The 18,589-nt window shown below is 40.1% G+C and overlaps 1 protein-coding gene across 1 annotated transcript in view; it reads left to right on the top strand.

Annotated features, from left to right (window-relative positions):
- SLC35D1 (solute carrier family 35 member D1) overlaps window positions 1-17,782 on the top strand; it is a 45,010-nt gene extending 27,228 nt beyond the window's left edge. Inside the window, exons 11-12 of the mRNA XM_019732211.3 lie at window positions 2,044-2,126; window positions 12,468-17,782. Coding sequence (XP_019587770.3) covers window positions 2,044-2,126; window positions 12,468-12,576 — 192 coding nt within the window. The 3' untranslated portion in view covers window positions 12,577-17,782. The remainder of the gene's footprint in view (window positions 1-2,043; window positions 2,127-12,467) is intronic.
- Window positions 17,783-18,589: the final 807 nt, after the last annotated feature.

Raw genomic sequence — 18,589 nt, 5'->3', positions numbered from 1 at the left:
TGAGACTGATTTAGCCTCCCAAAATAGCTCTCAGCTCTGTTTCAGTTTTGTAAAGTAAATGCTTTAAGAGCAAAGGAGATGCTTACCTCTTCAGAGTAAGAACAGCAAGAACGTGAGAGACCAGGCAGTTGGTGCCATTTGGCCAAGAAGGAGGATAGTGCAACAGGAAGGCCTATGTTTCATTTTAGTAACTAAATCTGTTTGCTTAGAATTTCTTAGTGTACTTTCTTTATCATCATCAGCATGGGGTACAAATACAGTCCTGTTCTCATTAACGTAAAGTTCAGTGCAAAAGTCTTTTGATATTTCCTCCTTCACATAGAGCCCTATGGACTTAGATCAAAGCGATACGTTTTACTTGTAGAGAGAGGCAAGAAACTGGGTTGTCTGATTAGTTTATAGGCGCTGCTGCTTCTCACTGTCATTGGCATCACTGTTGAGGGTCCTACCTTCTGACAGATGTGGGTACACTGATGCACTTGCTGTTTTGGGGCCTCACAGGCCACAGGGGAGCGTCTTTCCTTAGCCTCCAAGGTATTGTTCCTACAGGGGCTTTAGGCTTCCGTCTGTGCTTGAGGATCCTAACCCCACAAACCCTTGGGTTGGCATTCTTTGTGAAAATTACTTAGGATAACTGGTTAAAAATGGAAGTTCCTAGGCCCAGCTAGATATACTGAATCAGAACCTCTAAAGTACAGCCTGGAAATGATCGTTTTTAACAAGGTTTCCAGGTGATACTCAGGGATAGTCAAGTTTAAGAATTGCAGTCTTAGTTTTGAGCTACCAACAGAGACTCTTCTGTGCTTCCTGGTTGCTTCTGCTTTGGGGGCATTGGTATCTTTTCCTGATAGCAAACCTTGGTTAGAATGCCCTAATGTATACTTACACTTTTGCTAGCTTTTGATGGGTTTTGCTCAATAGGGATTGGGTTCTCTGTCCTTCCTTTCCCCTTCTGAAGTTCCTTGGGCAATTTGTGCGAATTAATCCACTTTCACCCTGGATCTCTGAGGTCCTGCTACACATTTTCCCAGGTTGCTTTCTGTTATGTGGTACTTGATTTTATTTTTTCCCCCTCAAGTAATAAAAAAGATCTGCTCTAAGGTAATTTGCGCTCTCTATCTGTAGACTTAGAAGAGGCTGACATAATTTTGAATGCTCAAAGGGCACTCCATTATAAAAATAATTTTGAAGTTTGTTTTTGAAACACTAGAGCACCTTATTTTCTGCTTCACAGGCCTAATCTAGGAGAGCCCAGGTACTAACAATGTTTGTGGCATTTACCATTTATGGCAGTTGTAAAAGCAGAGAGGAAGGCAATGACTTATGAATGTGAAAGAAGGGAAGTACTGGAAGAACTGAATAACAGTTTAAACTTTGAAAAATGTTATGTCACCTTTGTGGTCTGAGAATAATTAAAAGGGAGCCAGATAAGCAGATGTGTACACCTTGGAGTTAAAGGGAGTCAGGAGAGGTGATTTTAGGTATACTCCTTTGAGATGACTTCCCATGTGCTTTTTTTTTTTTAAGATACTAAGGAAGATTCCTCTAAAAACTGTCTTCATGTTGGTAAACTCCCCATTTTTCAAAATAGAGGGAAAGATCCTTGCATATAAGCTGGCTTTCCTTCACTCTCCCCTCACAAGTCTACAATTACCTTAATGGGAGGAAAAAGCATTCTTTTCTAAGATTGCTAATTGTGCCTTCATGTTTCCTACCTGTAGTAACTGCAGTGTTTCTCTATTTAGGTTTCTCATGTCAGCCCATACCATGGGACAGAGGAAGTTTGATATCTTTTTAGTATTTTTCAATAGTGGTGAAAGCATTTAGCTTCTTGAGAGAGAGACTGGAAAGAGGCTAATGTCATTGTTTCCTTATTAGTGTTCTTGCTCATACTGCACTCATTTTAGGATTGGTGGGTCTTTGTTATTGTCTGTTGGTTTTTGTTTCCTAAGGATAGGAATTTGGGTCATAGTGTGAATGGTTATATGGATATTGAAAAAGCTTACTTAAACCTATGTAACAATGTATTGCCTTTTTTTGTAGAATATATTAATAACTTATATTGGAATGGTCTTTGGTGGAGATTATATTTTCACATGGACAAACTTCATTGGCTTAAATATCAGGTAAGTAAACATATTTAAATGTAATGACCAGTGGGATTTGGATACTCAAATTATGTCACAGTAAGGTTGGGCTATTTAATGGCAACTTTGTTCATTTATTAAACATTTATGGAGTGCCTACCATGTACTGTATTTAACAACTTTAGGTAATGCTTTTTTAAAAAAATGGTTCCATATTTTATCTACAATATTTGGGGAATCTTTGCTGGAAGTTCTTTTACTTAGCCTTCAAAGAATAATCCTTTATTTATTATCTTAGATGGCAGTATAGTTCTCAAGAAAATTCAGAGTTAAAGAGTACCAGCTCTGTTAGAAATGCTTTATATGTGTCTGACCTTGGACATATCACTGCATTTCTTTAGACTTTATCTTCATCAATGATGAAAGTGACTTGTACAGAAGATCTTCTTTAGTTCAAGAATTTTGAATATCATGGTTTTAAATATTATTTATATGCTTACAAATTCTCAAATTTATATTTGGGCTAGACCTCTGTCCTGAATTCAGATTTGTATATGGAAGAGACCACTTGACACCCAAATGTCATGTCCAAAACTGATCTCCTTTTATTTCCCCCAAAGTCTGTTCCATCCAAAGCCTCTGCATCTCAATTGATGGAGACTCCAGCCTTTCCATTTAAAAACCTTGCACTCATCCTAGACTCTTTAGTCTTAATATCCAATATCCATGGTGTTAGCAAATTCTATTGGCTCTACCTTCAGAATAGATCCAGGAAAGGATCCCTTCTCACTGTCTGCATTACTCCCATCTTCATCTAAGCCACCAGCATCTCTTGCCTAGATTACTGCCTTGTCTTCTATACTTGTCCTTGACTTAACTCATTCCCACCTCCACCCCCAAGCAATTCTCAACAGAGTAGGCAGTGTATTCCATGTAGAAGGTAAGTCAGAACACGTCACTCTTCTTTTTACCCTGCACTCCCACCCCATGGCTCTCCAGTTTCAGCTCCTGCTTCTCTTCTCCCTCACTCGACTTCATCCACACAGACCTCCTTGCTGTTCTTTTAGAATACTGGGCGTGTTCTCACTTCAGGGCCTTGGGACAGATGATTTTCTCTACCTGGAACACTGTATTGCCAGATACTTACATGACCGATTCCTTTATGCCTGTATACTTGTGCTCCAGGGTTACTCTCAAGGAAGTCTACCCTGACCACCATATTTAAAATTGCAGCCTGTTCTTCCATTTCTAATACTCCCAAACACTCTTATTTTGCTTTTGTGTTTATCTTTTCCAGAGCACTTTCTAATATACTATATAATTTGCTTATTTATATGTATTGCCTGTTTTCTGTCCCCCCTGCTAGAATGTAACTTCCATGAGGGTAGGGATCGTTGTCTATATTGTTCACTCAAGTTTCCCAAGCTCCTAGAATGAATCCTGGTAGATGCTCAATAAATATTTGCTTGATGAATTGTACATGGATTTGTAAAAGAGCACTTTGGAAGCATAGCTCTGTACTAGAATATGGTAGTAGTATTTTTCTAATTTGCAGCAAACTACATAACCTCTCTGAACTTTTATTTCTTCAAATGTAAATAAATGATAATACCTATTCTACCTTCCTTATGGATCAATGTGAGAATTTAACACTAATATTAATAGGTTAATAATTCATTGTTGCCCCTTCCTTGACATCTATTGTTGTTTGTCTTTTAGAGGAAAAGTCATTTGTTATTTGTGGAGGTAGGAGTTGGTAGGAGGGTGAGTATATGTGTATACGTATACGTTAGAATTGCATATTATAGAAGGAAGATGAGTAGTGGAGTCTCAGACCTTGTTTGGAGTTGCAGGGGTGATGCTTGCCATCTGTAAGACTTTGATTTAGTTGTTTATCTTTTCTGAGCTTCAGTGTTCCTATGTGTTGGAGATGAAAATGCCTATCTCTTTACAGTTGTTAGAAGGAAATGATTTACTGAGTGTAAAGTACCTAATTCACTGCTTGACATCTATGCTTAGTAAATATCTGTTTCTTTCATAAATATTTATGAGAAAGAGCCAAGATATAAGGAGCAACATGGTGAACCAGTTCTGACTTTGGATGTCGCCTGAGTTTCATTCATTTCTAAAAATCTGGATTAAAGAATCATTATGACACTATATAGACCTGACTCAAAGATGCCTTGATTTTCTTTTTGTCCCCTTCAAATAAATAACCCAATAGCCAAGACGAAGTAAAAGCTTCTGTTTGCATTTTCAAATCTCTGCAGCTCAAATCTCTTATAACATAGTATCTTATAAGAAAGGTTAGGTATCTTTTTTCACTTTGAAAGCTATTTAAAATAATTTTTAAAGTGCCTGAGTATGTTGGAATGTTACAACCTATGTTAACCTAACATGTCTCACACCAACATCTTGAAAATTGTCCCAGTGTAATACTTTTAATAATTCCTAATTGCTTTCACATTTTATTGTAATAAAATTTACATGCCATATCTCTTTAATCCCTGTTTTATTATAAGGCTGTGCTGAATAAGTGATGTATTTAGTCAGCCAGTCAGCATTTAAATTATTTGCAGCTTTGGGATTAGAATCCAGGTGACCTTCTGTTCAAATACTATTTCCATGTGCTTTTCAGCTTTTGTAAAGGAAAATACATATAGTCTGATTTTTTTTCACTTTTTCTCTTTAAAATGAAAATTATGGTTTTATTGTTTACATTTTCTTGACTTATCTTCCACTAGTTAGTAAGCAGACTCATAGGTTGTGCACATTACTTTTTTTTAATGTAAAACCAAACTTAAAGTGGCTATTTACTAGATTTTACTTTGATTAGAAATGGTGTCATTCCATCTTGACTGACTTTTGTTTTTGAAGGAAATCACTAAGTGAACTGTATTCTTAAAGGATTCTATGATTAAACCCAGATATATCTAGCTCCCCTCCATCCTGCCTAGTTTCTTTGCGGTTTTCAGAAAAGTTTAAATAGCCCTCTGTCTGGTATGATTCAAGTGCAAGAAGCAGGAGGTTTGCGTTGGTAGCTTCTCAGTTCCATTCAAATTTGATTCTGTGATATAAGGAGGCTCTTTTTTCAGTAGGGCTCTGTTGAGAGCCTGCTTGTCTCCAACTCCGCTAAATGCCTTTTTCCAGTGGCTATTCTCTGGAGTGCTCATCCAAGCCCCAAAAAGCAACAGAGATGGTGGGGAATATAGTAAAGGGTCGTGACGGAACATGCGTCTGTACTTCTGTTAGTGATGGGCTCTGGCCTATGGCTTTGACCTGAGAAATGTTGCCTTTCCAGATAAAATGATATTACCATCCTCGTAACTGCCCAGGCTGGAATTCTCAGAATCTCCCGAACTCATCCTTATCTTTGATTCTTTTTTATTCTTCCATTTAAAAAAATAATAATATAGTTTTAAGTACTGTACAATTCAGCCCTTTTAATGTACAGTTTTTTGAGTTTTGACAAATGCATACAGCCATACAACTATCACACCACATTCAAGATATAAAAAATTGTTTTACCCCCCCAAAAAATATCTCCCCTATCCCTTTTCATTGAACCTCTTCCCCTATCCTCTGCCCCTAATAAGTATCTGTTTTCTATCCATATAGTACCCAAAATATCATATAATAATACATAGTATTATGTAGCTTTTGGTCTGACTTCCTTCACTTAACATATTACATTTGAGCTTCCATGTTGCATTTGAGATTTTATATTGTTGCATGTGTCAGTAATTTGTACCTTTTTATTGCTAAGTATTATTCCATTATGGATATATCACAGTTTGTGTATCCATTCACCAGATGAAAGACATTTGGGTAGTTTCCAGTTTTCAGCTGGATTTTTTTTTTTTTTTTAATTAGCTACTAAAACATTTGCTTAGAAGTTTTTATGTGAATGTAGGTTTTCATTTTACTTGGGCTAAATACCTAGGAGTGGAATTCCTGGGTTGTGTTGTAAGTGTATGTTTATAAGAAATTTCCAAACTGTTTTCAAAAGTGTCTGTACCATTGAGGTTATCCTGAAACTTCTAGGCAGATAAAATGGTTCCCATCCTGGCTAGACTTCGGTGACTAAGGCACTTCTATTTTTAAAGTCTGTGCACAGACCAACACTTACCTGATTATAGAAAGGACATAAATAGGTATCTGTGAAGGCAACAGAAAGTTAATGTTTGTTGAGTACCTAGTAAACGATGGCTGCCTTTATAGTGTAATCTCATTTAATCATCGCCTAGTTCACATGTTAATGAAATTGAGATTCAGAGAGGTGAAATCACTTGCCCAAAGTCACACAGCTACCATAGTAAGAATCAGAGTTGAGATTCTAACCCTAATCTGACTATAAACATATGCTCCCTGATTTAGCCCTGTGAGAGATTAAAATGACCCCTCTTTGTTTTGAATATTTCCAAAGTCTCCTCGCTTACTTCCTGCCTCACCACTGATTTTTCTTTATTCTCCTGTCTCCCTTTGCACGCACGGTAAGAATCAGAATTGTTGACCCTTTCTGTACTTTATTAAAGGATGACTACTTAGTGCATGCAAAGCCATAGACTAATTTTTATCTTTAGGAAATTTATTATCTAGCTGGGAAGATTCATTGATTCAGAAACAAATGCATGGTAGGTACCTGCCAGGTAGCAAACATTGTTTTAGGCAATGGAGACAGAGCTGCTCTCAAAACTGATCAAAAACCCTTGCCCTTTGTGGAGTTTTCTTTCTAGTAGAGGAAACAGAAAATGAGTGAAGAGATCAATGAAGGAATTATTTGCTGGTGATAATGTTAGCTGTGACAAATAGTGCTGGAGAAAACTAAAGCAAGGCAGGGGGTATACAGAGAGTGAGAGCAGGGAGTGAGAGCACTTACTGAGGTTACACGTTGTGTGAAGACCTAAGAACTGGAGGGAGGGAGCCACATTGATTTCTGGAGGGAAGGGCAAGTGAAAAGGTCCTGAACTGGGAGTGTGCCGGGTATTCAACAAACAAGGAGGCCAGTGTGGCCGGAGTGGACTGAGTGAAATGAGATGGGATGGAGGGCACGTTAGGGATTACTTTTAAGAGATATGGAGGATTTTGAATAGAGGAGTGACATAATCTGATTTTGTTGTAACAGGATCACTCTGGCCACTGTGTTGAGATTAGACTGAAGGAGGAGGGGAAGTGTGAAAGCATTATGTTAATAGTAATGGCTTTCATTTATATAAGGATCATGTAGCATTTATAATAACAAGCATTTATGTGGCATTAATAATAGCAATGATGAGGCACTTTTTTATACATGCTCTCAAAAGAGCTTGCAACAGCTGTTATCAAAGTCACAAAGTAGCTATCCAGACTGGCCCCAGTTATACAGGTTGTGATAGTGTCGGAAGTAAAGGCACACAGAGAGTTGCTTGGGAGGCTTCCTAGAGGAAAGGGCCTTGAGCAGTAAGTAGGATCCGGAGAGGTGGAAAAGAGAACGGTAGGCACTGCGTTCCATTCACTGGGTTCTGCGTGAGCAAAACTGTGGAGCTGGAAATGTAGACGTTAGATGGATGAGCAGGAGGTACCCAGTACGATTAGAGTACGAAGGATTTCCCAAGGCTAATACTGGAAAAGCTGACCTGGTGCCCGACTGTGAGGGGTCTCTAATATCTCATAACAGAGGAGAACTGATAACTGAGTAGGAAAACTCTGAGAATTACTAATAAACTACAGAGAGTGGAGGTGAGGTCAGGCTTACAATGCAGATAAGGCCCAGTTGGAAAGGCCTTACTACACTTAGGACCCCTGGATTTTCTGGGTGAATGGGTGTACGGCCGTGAAGATGAGGGGAAGCAGCAGCTGCCCAAACCCTTTTCTTCTGCTTGCTTTTTGGCAGTGTTAGCCCTGGTGTGCCTTGGTGTTTTGACTTTTATCCCTATTGGATATATACTGTATTCTAATTAACCTTTTGATTGTCTACTGTATTCCAGTTAACCTGTTATGTAATTTAAGTGTATATAGTGTAATTAAGTATATATACTGTAATTTAGTTACAATATATAATTTATCATAATTATATAATATTTTGCTATATAAATAAATTATATAATTTAATTCTCACTTCAGTGCTGTAAGAGTGGTATTCTAATCACTATTGACAAATGAGGGAACTAAAGCTTTGACAGGTTAAGTAAATTGTCCCACATCACAGAGCTTTGTAAATGTCAGAGTCCTCAGTTACATGCTTTTTACTCGTCCCTGTGTCGCCTCTGTGTTTCTCTGTATTCAGATTAGAAAGCTCCGGGTGGTGATAAATACAGAGGCAACACAGCCCTGCTTTATTTGGCTGGTGAGAAAGATGAGAAAAGGCTGCTTAGGAGTTAAGAATGAGTGTCCCTGGTCACTGTTGGAAGAATGTACCCAGAAGCCCGTCTTCAATTATGTGGCAAGAAATGTGTGTATTAGGAAATAGCAGAAGCCAAACTGTCTTGCTTCATAGGTTTTGGAGTGGACTGACATATTTTACATACGGCATAGAGAAGGTAGGGTCTAGTCTAAGAGGCAGAGCTACCTGGCTAGATACAGGAACAAACATGTCAGCTACCAGGAGAGATAGAGACAGCCTGGACCTTGGGACTCTTGCTTCCTGGCCACGAAGTTGCTCTATCGAAGGCATTTTTAGTATGTGTGTGTAGAATGGCTGTCTCATTGTGTGCAGCTGGTAAATCATGTGCATGGTTGTAGGCCGAGGAGGTAGGTTGTGTTTGCACAGCTTTGGGAGGTCAGAAGTGGATCACAGCAGAGGAAGCAGCACTGCTTAGTACTTTCCCCTCAGTCTCGCAGTATTCTAGCTAGGCCCGTCTGCAGGGCACTGGAGGTTTGTCTTTCTCGTCTGTGTATCTCCTGGCTGTGTCTGCCACAGCAGGTCTCAGTGAATTAATAGTTGGTAGTACTGGGATCTGAATATTAGGCAGATGGAGAATTGCTTGATATTTTAAGAAATGAATATTTAAGATGGTCGAATATATAAATACCAATTCCAGAGTACCAGACGTCATCAACTTTAGTGTGAACGTGTATGGAGCCCGTAGATTAATGAGAAGTTCATTTTTTTGAAGTAATAGCAAGTTCTTAATCATTTGGTAGTGATATATAAAAATTCAGATACAGGTTCTCCCCTCAAATAAAAAAAGAAGAAAAGAAAAAACTCTGGGTTCTTTCTTTCTTTTTTCCATCCTGTTCTCAGTTTCCCTGCATTCCCAAAACTGCTAGGAAGCAATTGAATAGCACAGGTTTGAACTGTGCGGGTCCACTTACGTGTTAGGTGGGTGCAAAAGTAATTGTGATTTAAAAGGTAAAATAATTGCAAAAACCACAATTACTTTTGCACCAACCTAATACAATACTGTAAAAGTATTTTTTCTTATAATTTTTTAAATAACATTTTCTTTTCTCGACGTTAGTTTATTGTAAGAATATAATATATAATACATATACAAAATATGTGTTACTCGACTGTGTTATCAGTGGGACTTCCAGTCAGTACTTGGCTACTAGTAGACATGTTTTGAGGGAATCAAAAGTTAATGTATGGATTTTCAACTGCTTGAGGGGTCGGTGCCCCTAACCCCTGCCAACTGTATATTCCTTTCCAAAGCATGAACTCCTCACTGCTTGGCACATGGTACCCTTGTCGATGAATATTCAGTTCTCTTCAGGTGATTCAGGGATGACCATCAAGTCAGGAATAAAGATGAGATGAAAGACTTTTTTATGTTGGAACTTGTGAGAATCTGAAAGTCTGTGCTCTTTATTCTCCAGAGTCTAGAACAGTAGTCTCTGTGTTTTGGTTTTGCTCTGGTTATGTGGCAACAGTGTGTCCTCTTGCATCAGGTTAAATCTTATTATACTACCCTGCCTTTTGTTAACAGTACATCTCGCCTCTAGCTGGTAAGTATCAGAGCTGACAGAGAAGCAGGGAGAAGGGAGTAAGTATTTCCTGATTGCTTAATACGTGCCAGAAGTAGGGCCAGCTTCTTCCTTAATCCTCAAGCCTAGATGGATAGTATTATTCTTATTTTATTTATACAGAAGTAGTATCTCAGAGAAATGAATCATTTGCCTGGGGGCACAGGAGTAGCATTATATTGAAGATTTGAACCAACACCTAACTCCAGCGTCCATGGTTTTTCGTTACACTAACTGCATACACACGAGTGTAGGGTCCAGCATCACCGTAAGGACCAGGCCTGGAGTAGGTCCTAGGGCATTCCTTGTCTTCTTGGATCCTGCGTCACTCCGTTATTTCTGTCCATTAAAGATTATCTTGACAGCAAAAAAAGAGAGCATTGCTGTTTTAGGTTGTCATGGGAGGCGGAACTAGAGCAGGATAGGATGACAGAAAGGGGAGCAGTCCTTCTACCTTGTGGGCTGGGGTGGGGTTGGAGGCAAAGAGAAACTTACTGTCACGTAGATGTACACGGGAAACTCAAAGAGTTTCTAGCTTCAGACAGGAAGGTTACAGAAGCCACCTCCTTAGGTTCTAGCCCAGCTACCAGGGGAAATCATCTACTTGATACACTGGAAAAAGTTTCCAGAAGAGTCAGAGAGATCAAATTCTAAAAAATTAAAATAAAATAAATGGAATAAAGCTACCAGATGAAGAAGACGAAACTGTGAGAACTGGCACAAGGATTGCATTAACGCGGATCCTTTCTTTGAATGGGGCCACCGTGGATATTCAGCTTAGCTGTTATTTTCTGTGCTGTGCTGCAAAATGCCAGGCCTGTACTGGGACTCTGTAGAGCTAAGAGTAAGGCGTTGGGAACTTTATAGGCTGATGGGGACAAAATAAGGACAGGCAACTGCAATATCAAGTGGAGCAGGGGCCATAGTGGAGCAAGCCACTTCAGTAGAGAAAATCAGACTGACCTAGGTTTCCTTCTGGTCCATTACTGGGATGCTTTGTGACCCTGAGCAAGTTACCTTATTACTCTGGGACTCAGATTCTTCGTCTCTAAATGAGCACCTTGCAGAGATACTGCAATAGCAGGAGATGTATGTAAAATACTTGGCACATAGTAGACTTTAATAAATGGTCACAATTTGATTATTTAGTGCTGTGAGTGCCTGATCTCGCTTCCTTATTTGTGGGAGTTCAGCATCTCTCACTCTGCTGTAGCTGGTCTGGGGCTGGGACTCCACATCCCAGAGGAAAGTAGAACTAATTTCTAATAAGCAGCAAGTTTCCAAGTCAAGTGGTCAAGCAGAAGGTAGGGGCCAAACCCAGGGCAGAGGCGTCTGAAAGCAGAGCCCAGGCTGCCAACTGGATGCCCAAGGGAGTCCTGGGTGGCAAGCTCAGTGGGAGAGCAGGTCAGGGCAGCCTGGTGGTATCGGCTTTCTGAGCTCCTCCACCTTACTTTCTGTTTAGTGATTGGAGCAGGAAGCTGTGTATCCCAGGTAGGTTTGAGGTCCCCACAGGGAACAGATAAGAGTAATCAGTGTCCCAAAAGAATGAAGCCTCCTGGTGGCAGGTGTGGTGCACACGTGAGGGGTACCAGCAATCAACTCAGAGTCAGAGGGCTCAGACGATAGGTTCTCTACTGTGAATTGGATTATAGTCAAAGAGAAACCTACTCTGTGAATCTCCCAGGGTTTGCATGTTTACTTATTGGGATGATTTTCATACTTATTAAAAAGAACATTTCTTTGTATGGAATCATTATTTTTGAAAATGTAGAAAATACAAATAAAAAAGAAATCACCTATAATCTGACCATCCAGATGTAACCATTCTTAATATTCTTGTTGTGTTCCTTCCAGACTTCATTCTGATACATAGCACTGTACATACTCATGTTCATTTAAATAAAATGGGATGAGATAATACTTAATGTTTTGTGAGATTATTTTTTCACTTAAGATGTCATTGCCTGTTTTTATTTTATATCATTTTAATGGATGCATGGTATTCTATTGTATGAATTTATATAATTCCCCACTGTGAGACATTTACCCTTTATCTAATTTTCTGGTATTATAAATTTTGTGGTAAATACTTTGTTGGTAAGTCTATGAAGATGTACACAATTCATCAATGAAGTAGATTGCTAGGTCAAAGGATAAGCAGAATTTTAAAGTTTTTTATTTCAACAAATTGTCTTCCAGAAAGGTTGTAAAAATTGGCACTCCTGTGGGCTACTATGTGCAGACGTTTTCCCAAAGCATCGACAACAGTGGATAGTGCCATGATAAAGGCATGTCTCTAGTATGGCAGATGAAACTTCTGTATCTATTTTAATTGTATGTGCTGTTAATTTATAGAGGCAGCTCCCCCCTCACACCCGCCCCCCTTACGTTTGCCATTCCTCCTTTCCTCCCTGATGGTGGTCTTCTGTTTTGCAGCATTGCTGGGAGCCTGGTGTATTCCTACATCACTTTCTCTGAAGAGCAGCTGAGCAAACAGTCAGAGGCCAGTAACAAGCTGGACATTAAGGGGAAAGGAGCCGTATGACCAGAGGATTGCTTGGACGATGGAGGCCCACGTGTTTGATCAACTCGGACACTGGCAGTTCTTACAGATACTGAGGGGTCTTGATTATAGAGAAAGATACCATTCCTTTGCACTTACACAATCTGAGGATTGATTGCTGCCTTTTACTATTTTATGAGAGAAACTTATAATTGACTCTATTTTAAATATGCCATTTGAATTAATTTATATCAGACTGGAAAATGCACCGGGCTTTTTAATTTATTTTTCTTTTGTACCGACAGTGAAACATCAGTGTTTTGAAAATACTTTATTTCCTAGTTTGCTATCCAGGTGTCCCTGAGAGCTGCATATGGAAAGTGCTCCAGCTGCAGCCTCATCGTTCAAATCGTTGCTGCGTCTCAAGGCAGTTTTTAGCCTGCTTCCTTCTGGAAATGCAGCCAAGTATCTGAAACTTCTCTTCTTTGAATTAGATTTCGTAACGATTGCATTTTCTTCACAAGGATACCGTCACCGCATTTGCCAAAGATGACAACTTTGGCACTAAAAAAATACATGGGGCTTTGAAGTGTATGGCTTTCCGTGTTGGCTTTCCTGAGGTCTCGTGGAATGAACACAGTACATTCCTTGAAAATGTGCCATTCCCTCTTTGTTGTGTTGGATGGGGATAATGAAGGGATGGAAGAAGTAGGTCTTTAAGTCCTTTATTCATCCATCTGCTTCATTCATTCAACTAAAATGTATTGAGTACCTAATATGTGCCAGGCACTGTACTAAGTGCTGGAGGTACAGAGATGTTTGTGGAAGTAGTTAAGTGATCTCACTCCTGCTATAGTGATCAAGAGTAAGACAGAGAACTTAGCTGTGTCAGTCCATTCAGAAGACATTGTGACTATGAACAAGTCACAGACGTTTCTCAGTTCTCAGAACCTGCAAATCTGTAAAGGGGGTTAAAAGCACCTGCCCTACCTACCCCACAACGGTGTGAAAGCAAACGCTACAGTATGAGGTCATGCATGTGAAGAGCTGCATTTTGTAAACCATGCAGCTCAACCTTTCTCTGAGTGAGAATGGCAGGCGGGCAAGGTGGCCACCAGCTATTTCCCCATGCTTCCCTTTTCTGGGTTTAGTTGCCACTCTTTTTACTCTTTTTTGAATCAGTATGAGTAGCTCTTGCATTTCTGAATATATTGGTTGGAGGGGGAAAGGCTGGCTAGATGTTTCTGTAGTGTCAAGGCTTGTGCTAGCTCTGGCAGTGTCAGTGTTAGAGCTGTTACCTTGCTTTCTCCTGAAATAGCATGAGTATACCTCTCTCCTTTGGATATTGCCGCCTACATCCCATGTAGTTTGGCTCACTTGATGAGCATGGCAGCTTCTCTCAAGACCAGTGGGGAGCAGCTGTGAATGGACATTGTATGAATTGTCTCTTTGGGTGGGGTGGGTGTTCACTCAGACACAGTCCTGTGACTTGAGACATCTGTTGACTTTGGGGATGAGTGTTTGCTCAGGCCAGTTGTGCAGTGAGTATACAAGAGACTGGGTACCTTGCTGGTGCACACACGACCTTTTGTTTCACTGGGTTTAGAATCCACTGGGCTCCTTTGACCTGAACAGTTAATATTTTGGTGCCTCATCAGGAGCCCTGGTAGGTTTTGAATTTATTTTTGAAGAATTATATTGAGGATATTTTCATATTAATGCTTTTCTCTTATTTTGGTTTATCTTTATTAAAGCCTGGCCAGTGGTGCTGGATGTCTAGAATTAGCCTCACGACCAACTTCCAAGTTATAAGCTCTATGTAAGAGGTCCTAAGGCTCACTTTGTTCCAGTATCATCTGATCTGAGAAAATTCCAGTGGGAAACTAGGAACTTATCTTGTGTAAGGTGGTTCTTACTATCTCTGTTTTACTTATGAGAAAACAAGACTCAAAGAAAGTAGGTGATTAGCTGATAAGTCAAAATTTATATTTTTTCCATTGAATCATGCTGCCATTGATTAACTGTCCTCTGTGGGAGTGAGGAAATGGGAATGCTAGCTGAGTTAGCTTGAGCTCTTTCAAGGAGGCAAGCAGTCGATTGAATTTGGGGTCAGAGGAATAGGCCTTATAAATTAGGAAGAATGATGGGTCCCTCTGTAAACCAGAGCTTTTATCTGACTTCCAGGCTGGCCTCTTGTGATTCGCACTTCTGGCTGTGACTGTTGCCTGGCATTGCCTAGTTTTATGTGGGTACAGTGGAAAGCCATTGTGAGAGCTAATTTTAGCATTTCTGTTCCTTGTATTAGCCACAAGAAGGAAGGAACTTTGACTTTAGAAATAATTTGCATTATAGAACTTCTCATCATGAAAGGCCTTTGGATGTGTTTAGAGGTGTTGAACTAGAACCCCCGCAGAATGCAAATGACCTCAGGGCCCCTGGCCTCTGCTGAGCTTTCTGACTGACCACATGCAATAGAACAACTTATAGCTTCTGCCTGTCCATGTTCTGATTCCTGGATGCCCCAGTCAACTGCCACCAACATTTCAAGTAAGAGAAAGCAGTCTGGGGAAGTTGGAGATTAAATAAGCTGGCCAGCTATTTTGGAGTTCGTTTGTTATGCGCAGGCTTGGTTATATACTCTAGAGATTTATCTAGTACTCTACACTGCCCAGATGTCTGGGTTTTGCCCCAAGGTTGATATCTTACCAGGTAAAAAATTCTTTGACCTATTAACTTCCTCCTGGGATGAAAAAGAGGCAGCATCGAGTTAAATCTTTAATTTGCCCTGAGACAGATGAGCTGTGGTAAGAATTTTGAAAGCCAAATTCTACAACTACTGGCTCCCCTTTTTGAGTTAGTGACTGTGAAGTCTTCTTTGGCCAGTCTGCTGTCAGTGCCAGATTCATTCAAGTAACCCTGGTGGGCCAACATGTCAGGTGATTTTTAATTACCTCATATGGCTGCTGACTTTGTGAGTCCATCAGTTGTAGGATCCAGCTTGCATGTAGGTTAAAAAAAAGTGCATTTGCAAGTGTTCCATAGTCCTGTTATATCAAGAATCCATGGGAAGTTCAGGTCAGTAAAGCTGATAAAGGATCTTCATGGAAAGAATAGCAGAGTTTTACATGACTGGTTTGGAATAGTGGCCAGGATTTGGGGCCTGGCATTGTTCTTGTTACTGTGGCCTCATTCAGTGAGTAAAGATTTACCAAGCATCTATTTTATACCAGGCATGATGGTAAGTGTTTTGGGTGGCAAATTATGCTCAGAGACTGAGATTGTTTCACCAGTATTTAACACACATTGTGGGAAATTGTAATATTTCATAAGCCAATAGTATAGAGAATAATGTCTCTTCATAAGCCAATAACAAAGAACATACTCCAAAGCAATGATAGATTAATTACCCTATGGTTCCATGCAAGGGGAGACGAAAGAAGTCCAAGTTTAGTTGAGTTGTACCTTTTCTACAAGGTTGGTTCTCAGGAGAGACAGCGTAACCAGCAGATGGCTGACTTCCAGCTGCTGGTGCAAAAACGAAAAACCCTTATTGCTGGAGCACATTACTAGGGAATGACAGCACCAGAGCTGGTGGGCAAGATGTTCTCTGAGGGGCTGCTGCAGCCTCTCGCCACTGCTGATGATACACGAGCTGCTGGCCCAAAGGTCTGCAGAGAGCTAGCTGTTCAGATCAGAAAGGTTGGCTTTGCCCAAACAGAACACTTGAGTAGTCCTCCTAAACTCTCTTCGCAAACATTTAGACTCCTTCTAGTCTAAATGTCCCCTTGCCGTAGTCACATCTTCAGATGTTTTTTATTGATAAGCCCGCACGCGCTCCCCTCAGCTGCTGAGCTCCTTGTGACAACAGTTGAGATGAGGTCATCATGACACATCTTCACTCTTCATCAAAACAACTTTACTCTTAAAACAACTTCATTTTTGTCCAAAACAAGTGGATCTGAAATCATTATCAAACCAATACACAGCACTAAGCTCTGGGGAAGCTGCGATGAATGGGACACGACTCTTGCTCTTAAGTAATGCATAATCCTGAGAAAAACCGATGAAAGGAGTGATTCGCCCATACGCGCTGCCTGTGGTTACCAGTATCACTGGTTAGGGGTGCCCCAACCCCTAGAGCTGAAGCAGTTTTTTCATCCAAGAGGACTTCGATAACTCATACTCGGCATAGCTCTTGAGATGTGCCAGGCGTTAGAATTCCGTGAATAGCCTGGATCTCTCCTCCCTCTGCTGCATGAATTCTTGCTTCCCCATAACTTTGTGTTATTGGTTCCCTATCAACAAAGCTGTGATTTTTCCTTCTCTGAGAGAAAAATCATAATCAGAATAAATGACATAATGGATGTGAAACTGCTCAGCACGCTGTCCAGTAAGCAGTGTGCACTTGGCAGATTTTGTTACTGTCATTTTATGGTGAGACTGTAGACGAAACAAGATTCTTAATCCACCCTCCATAAATGTGAGAGGCCTGGGCAACACGTGTATTTGTTGAAAAATGTGACCTTTTACTGCATTTGCTTCGTTCCTGTTCATGGTCTTTTTAAAAATACCTACTGGATATAATTGTGGCCATTGTGTGAGATGCAGGTGAGTCCACCTGTTTTTAAAAAATGAAAGTACTGTCATATGTTGATAGTAAATTTCAAAAACGAAAAAATTATCTTGGAAGAAGATAATTACTCTTCAGAATGGTAATTCAGTTAAAGCTTTTCCAGTTTGTCATCTTACGGTAATTCCTGCGCAGCCTGCTCATTCAGTCTTCCTTTCTCTGAATTAAACGCATGGCGGACGCCTCTGCCTCTGGGTTCATCTCAGTTGTGGGTGTTTGTGAGCCTCTGGCACCATCCCTGTTTTCTAAACCTGTCTTCTAGTTCTTAATGTTAGGGTGCCACTCCATCGTGGTAAGAAGAGATGTTCTATGATGGGTCTTTTTTCAAGCTTTCTTGTTTGAAAATACTTTTTAAAAGAAATCTACTGGTTAGATTTGTTGTCTCACAAAAATGTTTTTAGAAATTATTTTGGTCATAAATGTTTTCTTTCTCATGCTGATGATCAACTGATTTTTGTCTTCAAATGTCCTATCACAATATTTTTTTAACACAGATTCTATTTACCAGATGACCATTTTAGGGTTTTTAAGGGGTACTGAGGGTTGACATAAACATGAAAATTATGTGCCTAAATATTTTTGTAAAGGTGTCAAATAAATACTTTTTCCTGAACACAATTATTAAAATTCCTTTAAATGCACACAAAGACAATCAAGAACCATTAAGTCTGCCCACATTTAAGAGAATGGCATCCAGTGAGTTGATTTAGACCCAGTAATAGAGAAAATACTGTTTAGCATTGTGATGATGTGATTTATGATAAATATGTATTTGGTTTTTGTCCCTGTTCCTGGTATATAGCTCCTGAAACCCTTACAATTTCCTACGTAAGAGCTATAGGAACATCTTCTGTTAAATTTTTGTTCCCAGTTCCTGCAACAGGTCCAGAGCCATAAAAGTGAAATGAGTGTCTTTTGTTATTCATAATGAGCCCGTCTTTAAAGCACTCTGGAGTTTATGGTAATGAGGTGAGTCTTGGAAAGCCCCTCCCCCCCCCCCCAGGATGGAGCTGGTTGCTGGGGGAGCGAACCACTGTGATTTGTGTTGAAACTTTCAGTCCACTGCCCACCTCCCTAGGTGAAGGGGAGAGGTTAAATCAGTCACTTATGGCCAATGATTTTATCAGTCATGTCAACAACATAAGCCTCCATAAAAACCCCCAACTGAGGTTCAGATGGCTTCTGGGTTGCTGAACACATGGAGGTGCTGGGAAAGTAATACGCCTGAAAAAGGCATGGAAGTGCCAGGCCCTTTCCCACGTACCTTGCCCTGTGCATCCCTTCTTTCTAGCTGTTCCTGAGTTATACCTTTTACAATAAATCACTAGTAAGTAGTCAGTCAGTAGTACAGGTAACAACCAGGACTTGTTATTTGCATTGGAAGTGAGGGTGCGGGGTGGTCTTTGGGAACGGAGACATTCATCT

The sequence above is a fragment of the Rhinolophus sinicus genome, chromosome 14 (genome assembly GCF_057876585.1).
Source record: "Rhinolophus sinicus isolate RSI-liver-muscle chromosome 14, RSI-T2T, whole genome shotgun sequence".
Classification (NCBI taxonomy): Eukaryota; Metazoa; Chordata; class Mammalia; order Chiroptera; family Rhinolophidae; genus Rhinolophus; species Rhinolophus sinicus.
The sequence above is the reverse complement of the archived record's forward strand: the minus strand, read 5'-3'. Positions and strand labels throughout refer to the sequence as shown.